Here is a 6,986-nt window from a genome sequence, read left to right as displayed (position 1 = left end):
CTTGTTGCTAGGATAGAGCACACCCTATGATTCATAATAACTGTGTAGTGTAGAGGGTGACAGATGGCAACAAAGCGATCATATGCCATTACGCTGTATAGGAAGCACTCAGTGGAGCCAAGGAAATGGTAGAAGAACAATTGGGCTGCACACCCTTGGAAAGAGATGACTGGTGTCTGACCAGAAAGATAGAACAACATTTTGGGTGAGGTAACTGAGGAGAAACTCATGTCAAATACAGACAGGTTTCCCAGGAAGAAATACATAGGAGTATGAAGACGAGAGGAAGAAATGATGGCTGTGAGGATGACCACATTCCCTGACAGTGTGCATAGGTACAGAGATAAGAAGAGAACAAAGAGCACTGTCTCCAACCCCTCTGTTTCAGGGATTCCCAGCAGGATGAACTCGGTCACAACTGTGTAGTTCTTCATTTCCATGCAAAGTCAGTTCTTACCTATCTGTAAAGGAAATGTATAATTTAATTTAATATTTTCTTTTTAAAAATATGTAACTTTTGAAGCCAACAGAAAGAAATGCTTCAAATTGCCCTAGAAGTTACAGGGTCCCACAATTTCTGAGGACCAAGTACTAAGGGTCCATGATTTCCTCTGACACAGATATCCATGGAGAATGAGACAGAAAGAAGGTAGGCTGGAGCCAGATTGTGGGAGACTTTAAATACCAGGCTGAGGCAGCTTCATTTTATACTAGAGGCCATTAGGAATCACTGGAATTTTTGAATCTAGGAAGAAACATAGTGAGGCCTGCGCCTTAGAAAGGCTATTTTGGCATCTGTGTGGTAGATGGAGTAGAGAATATAGAAATAGGCAGCCGGTAAACCAACCAAGAAGCTATTAATATAGTCCAAGTTAGAGGAAATGTAGCTCAAAACCATAATACTAGTAGGATGGGTAGAAAGAAGGAAGTATATTTGAAAGATATTGAGGAAGTAGAATTGTCAAGATTTGAAAACCTCCATACAACCAAGCCAACAGCATTATGTCAAATTCTTCCTCACTAGAACAAAGTGGGAAAACAAAGATTTGATGCCCAACAACCTAAGAAAGGATCCAGCCTTGGTTTTAATCTTTGCTCATTCAAGTTGGTTACCCAAGTGTTCCAGCCACTTTCAAGAACCAGTAAATTCTTGGGAACCTTTGGAATTCTAGCCACTCCCAAGAACTAGACAGTTCATGGAAACATTTTAATTCAAGGCTTTCACTTTTCAATTATTCCTAAATTTCTGTCATCACTTAAACCCCAATCTAAAGCATTGCACTTCCCCAATTTTCTTGCCACCTGAAGCTAACTACTACTTGGATTGAGAGGTCTGTTCCACTCAATCCCTAATTACTTTCACCTTCTTCTTCTTTTCCTTCTTCCACCATAACTTTTCACTCAAAGCTGATATCTTCCCTTTTCCATTTTATTCCTTGTCTACACACATATAAACCTACAAGAATGAATTTCTGCAACTTAGAGATATACAAATTCAAGATAAAGTAACTGGAAGTGAGAATAAAAGAAAACTAGCAAGTCTTGAGTACTTGACACTTAATTCATATAATACTTTATCTAGCTACAGTTTCCTGGGCCTCATTTGGCCTATCTTAATTTCATTTTGTCCTAGTACTTCAAATTCCTTCAAGGCACCAGAAAAGAACAATATATTTCATTCCAGAACACCCTTGGGTGTTCAACCACTATCATTGAGATCAACTACCATGTTAGCTGACTTGTTCATTCTAAAATCCCAAAGTGTCTCTTAAATCACAAAAACCTCCTAAGTGCATGTTGGGCTGTGGATTCTCTTTCTACCTTCATAGGTAGTCGTTGAACCAACTGATTCTGTTCTGCTCCCCATCTCTTTCCCCCTCTTCCCTTCCTTCTTTTCCCATGCCGTCCTTTCCCTTCATCTTCCCTAACCAAGAAGAAAAATGAACAAGAAATCCAAATGATGAAATTTGAAAGTAAACCCATAACCTCAAAAATTAGAATAATTCAATTTGAGACAAGTTAAGTTGAGGTCCAGAAAGAGAACCCTCATCCTTTGTATTTTACAAATAGTTAAGGTCTCATCCCAGCATTATTATTAGATCTCAGATTTTTTTCAACTGTCCTGCTCCTCACCTAATGTGAAATGTAACACTCTTATAGAGAAGAGACACAGATTCCTCTCTATCTCAAGCTCTCTCATCTTACAGGTAAAAATCAAAGATAGGAGCCCCCAAAATACCAAATGCATTTTTGATATGCAACCAAAGTTTGTCATTAATTAGGCAAATTGCCACAGAGAAAGGTAAATTAAGCATATCTTGCCAAAATATTGCAACTCCTTATTTGAGTCTCACCTCTTTATCTCTATAAACAGGTTCAGGTTGCTCAGTGCCCAAAGTTTGGGGACAATTGTTTTCCTCCCCAGGGTGACTTTTTGGCAGTCAATTAATCCTGCCATCTTTTGCAGTTTTAGACTTTCCAACAATGAGAATGAGGCCTCTGAACACTAGCAGTCTCACTTCCCAAGATCCAAACTTCTTTAAGTGAATGTGAGAAAGCTACAAAAGGAGAGAAAAAAAGGATGGAGTGGTGGGATAAGAGAATGCCAGGGAGGAGAATAAGGAGTGGGCAAAATTTTTGCACTTAGATTACTAACAGCCTTAGGCATGACTGACTGTGACTGAAAGGCAATACACTTGTTCGTCCAAGATTTCCTGTCAGGCAGCAAAGAGGTGAAAATGTAAGAATCTTGTAAAACTCAACTTTCTGGTCAAGGACTTTAAATGTTTCTCTCTTTTCAGTTAATCATTCAGGAAGAGGATAGTACAGATATGACAGTACCCTTACCTCTTCACATGGAGTACTTCTCAAATTCCAAGAACTAAAGCATTTCCCACATACATTAGGGCTTAAATTTACTTGTCATCCCTTTGGGGCCTTATCCTTAACACTCAACAAGCCTGGAGCACAGGGATCAATTAAAACCTGGGTATTCTGGGACCTTAGAAGAGGGCAAACACTGGCATAGATAGCATCTGTAAGCTAGGCTGTTGTGGGACACTATACCTCTTTTGTTTGGATTCCCTACTGACAAACATTTTGATATGTTTATTTTTTTTACCTATATGTGTATGTCTTATCTCTCTGAATAGCTTATAATTATAGGAGCTATAACTTTTACTTCATATTATTTCCATAGCATCTGTTACAGTGCTTTATAAATGATTGGGTGCTTACAAATATTATTTGTCAATTGAGGTGTTGACATATATTGATCAAACTAGTATAGTCATCTTCTTTCTCTTTAGTCATCATGCATGTCACATAAAGAAACACTGATGATTGGCATTGCTTATCTCAAATGACTGTTCAGTTTGTTTACATATTAGACAGTTTCATGCATATATGTATTTGTAAAGCAGCAAAGTCACACAATAGTTAGAGTACTAAACTTTTGCTACTAGCTGTGTGACCTTGGATAAGTCACTTACAAAATGGGGATATTAACAGCACTTTCCTTCCAAGATTTTTATAAGAATAAAATAAGATAATTTTTGTAAAACATTTTGGAAACCTTAAAGAGTTATACACATGTTAGTGATGATGGTGGTGCTAGTAGTGATTTTGGTTCATAAAAATAAGAGAAACTCTGTCAGAAGAAGTGTAAGAGATACTTGTGATGCTTAAACTCCTGAGGCTTTTCAGTCAAGAGGGTAGAACAAGAATTTTGAAGAGGGTCAGGCTCATTTGATATCTCTCAAAAAACCAGCAAAAGCAACACCACAAGAAAAGAAAAAAAATGCTAAAAAGCCACATAGAGGGACATAAGTTAAACAAAATAGAATATGAGTAATGCATACCAAAAACAAAAAAACAAAAACAAAAACATGCAAAGATATAGCTGAAAAAAGGCTAGAATGTCAGAAGCAAATGCTAAATGGAAAAACAATATCTAACGACATAAAATGTAGTAAGAAACAACATCAAATGAATAAATGATGCATATGTCATTAAGCCCCCCCCCAAAAATTGGTATGAACATCTCAAAAGCAAAGGAATTTATAGAAGTGTTGTTGTTCCATAGAAGCAACTGGGTTGCTACAAGGGAACATATAACTATCTATAGTAATACCCAAATGGGAGAACATGCTGGGAAAATGAATCAATTATTCAAAAATATTGAAAAAACTACAATGCCAAGTAACAACTCACAGGATAGGTGATGATGGAGCAAACTCAGGATTATAGTCAACCCCAACAAAGGAATCTGGACACTATCATCCAGGAGATCATTCAAGAAAACACGTCAGAATTAGAAAAAGGGTTTTCAGACTGGGCTGGCTGGGCGGTGCTTCAGGCTCTTCAGCTCTGGCTCAGTGGCGGAGGAGGGGTGGGGTGGGGAGGTGGCGGGGTGGGGGGGGGGGTGCGCCCTCGTGTAGCCGCCGCGGGCTCCAGCTGGAAGCAAAGGCGACTCGTCGGCAGCCTAGACCTCCGGAAAACAAAGTGACGAACGAAGAACCTCTCCCCAAAAAGGTTCGACTCAGTGAAACAGACTTCAAAGTTATGGCAAGAGATGAATTAATCCTAAAATGGAAGCAGTTTGAAGCATATGTACAAGATTTGGAGGGCAAGTACACAGACTTAAACTCTGATGTAACTGGCTTGAGAGAGTCTGAAGAAAAGCTAAAGCAGCAACAGCAAGGGTCCTCAAGTAGAGAAAATATTCTTGTGATGAGTCTGGCAACCAAGAAACAAGAGATGCAGGAGTGTACTACTCAAATACAGGATCTCAAACAAGTTCAGCAGCCTAGTGTTGCCCAACTGAGATCAACGATGGTGGACCCAGCAATCAGCTTGTTTTTTTCCTAAAAATGAAAGGTGAACTGGAACAGACTAAAGACAAACTGGAACAAGCCCAAAATGAACTGAGCACCCGGAAATTTACGCCTGATAGATAAACAAAACATACTTCCCAGTCAAGACTTCCTTGACAATCCCACTGCAAGAATGCTATAGTGGGACAGCCAAGTACTCGTTTCAGCACCAAGACTCAGACGTTTTGAGGCAAAAAAGCCACATACTCATATTGCCCAGCTTGTAATGCTTAACATAAAACTTACCAGATGAACCTTGTGTTTCAGTTTTTACTCTCCCCCCCCACCTTGCTTCAGACACCTGACAATGTCAGACTATTCCGAAAAAGTGGCCAACTTCGAAAAAATTCCCTTTCTAGAATATGTAGACACTTGACAAGTGTTTCTGTTTGAAGAAAACAGAGGGAGAAACAGAAGTCTTAAGTCTGTGGCACACTGTGTCCACAGACAGTTTGGAGGAAAGAAAACCTAGAGATTTTTAAATTATGAATTGAACATGTAAAATTCCAGTAAAATGTAAAAATGGAATATACTTTGCTGTTAACCTTGAGCCTAGTGACTTAGAGACACTAGAAATCAGTTTTGCCAATAAGACTGTGGACTTCCTGCTTATTCTTTGAACTTCTGGGTCAAAACTCAAATGAGTCAAATAGGCAAAAAGTTAATGGTGAAGTGTGGAATGCTTATTCAGGAGAATCAAGAGCTTGGAAGGCAACTGTCTCAGGGACGTATTGCACAACTTGAAGCAGAGTTGGCTTTACGGAACAAATATAGTGAAGAACTTAAGGGCAGTCAGGATGAACTCAATGACTTTATTATTCAGCTTGATGAAGAAGTGGAAGATATGCAGAGTACCATTCTAGTTCTTCAGCAACAACTGAAGGAGAACGGTCAGCAGTTGGCTCAGTACCAGCAGTAGTCCCAGGCTCAGTCCCAGGTAGCAGCAAGACTCCATCTTCTGAGCCTTTAGACCAGGGAGAGGTTATGGGTAAAAACGGCAGCCATCTGGCTAATGGACCAAGTAACAGCAGTTCCTCCCATCAGAGGACACCAGGGCCAGGATTTTTTAGGAAGGGTAACACAATAGAAGATGATTTTCTTAAATCTCCAGGAAATGGTAATAAGGTCTCCAACAACTCTGAAGAGATGGCAGAGGAGGTAGCAGTTACATAAACCAACTCAGTATGGGGTATGAAAGTGTAGATTTTCTCAGAGGCAGTGAAAACTCACATACCATTCAAATGACACAGACTCCAATCATGACCCTCAAGAGGAGAAAGCAGTGACTGGGAAATGTAACCGAACTTCGGGTTTCCATTATGTTCAGAATGGTTGGGACTCAAGTGTAAATGTACAGGACTCAGTTTTGTAACATTTTTCTAGCAACATTTTTATACAGTGTCATTTAATTTGGGAGATGATACTATCCAGAAACAATTTTAATTAGTGCATACTTTTTGTCACAATTTGCCTTTTTGTGCAGTGTGGGTTTTTGTTTTTGTTTTGTTTGTTTGTTTGTTTGTTTTCCTTGCTTTAATACCTCTGCCACTTTGGAAATTGTAACAGTTAATTACATTGAACATTGCTAAAAGAACGTTTGTGTACGCTCCAGTTATTTTTATATGAGTTCATGTGAAGTTGAAAATGAAAATAATTTCCACAAAGTATAACACAATGATGTCTGTACAAAACCATGTACATCTAGAACCTGTGCTGTGTAAGGGCATTCTTACTCATATTGTTCTTATCCTTGTGCAACATTCAGACTTGTCATAGTAGTTATGGGTTTATGACTGCCAAGTTTGCCCAGTATAGTAGTTTTATCACTAAAAATTGTATTGTTGATGGAGTCCTGTAGTAGTTTCAGTGTTAATTACAGTTTTTTCCACCATATGTCTGTGCATTTTCCTTCTAGGTGACTGAATGTTTAAGACTTTTGTGTGCATAGTTACTCAGTTTTTATGAACTGTTTTATCCTGTTGATGCAGATTGCTCTGTGACTCCACTATATCTTACCTGTACTGACCAAACCTAAATAAAGATTTTTAATAATGTAAAAAAAACAAAGATAAGCACTTAACAAGAAAAAGAGTTTTCAGAGACACATGTGTC

At 38.7% G+C, this 6,986-nt stretch overlaps 1 protein-coding gene and 1 pseudogene across 1 annotated transcript; one reads left to right on the top strand and one right to left on the bottom strand.

Annotated features, from left to right (window-relative positions):
- Positions 1 to 8: 8 nt before the first annotated feature.
- On the bottom strand, positions 9 to 434 carry LOC114033407 (putative olfactory receptor 10D4; the record flags this gene model as incomplete). The annotated part of the gene is made up of 1 exon (XM_027848922.1): positions 9 to 434. A coding segment is annotated over exon 1 (426 nt), but the record flags the coding sequence as incomplete, so codon positions are not given.
- Positions 435 to 626: 192 nt separating this feature from the next.
- LOC114033406 lies at positions 627 to 6,246 on the top strand (annotated as a pseudogene).
- The last annotated feature ends 740 nt before the right edge of the window (positions 6,247 to 6,986 follow it).

Source organism: Vombatus ursinus, unplaced genomic scaffold, assembly GCF_900497805.2.
Source record: "Vombatus ursinus unplaced genomic scaffold, bare-nosed wombat genome assembly UNPS02006932.1, whole genome shotgun sequence".
Lineage (NCBI taxonomy): Eukaryota > Metazoa > Chordata > Mammalia > Diprotodontia > Vombatidae > Vombatus > Vombatus ursinus.
The sequence above is the reverse complement of the archived record's forward strand: the minus strand, read 5'-3'. Positions and strand labels throughout refer to the sequence as shown.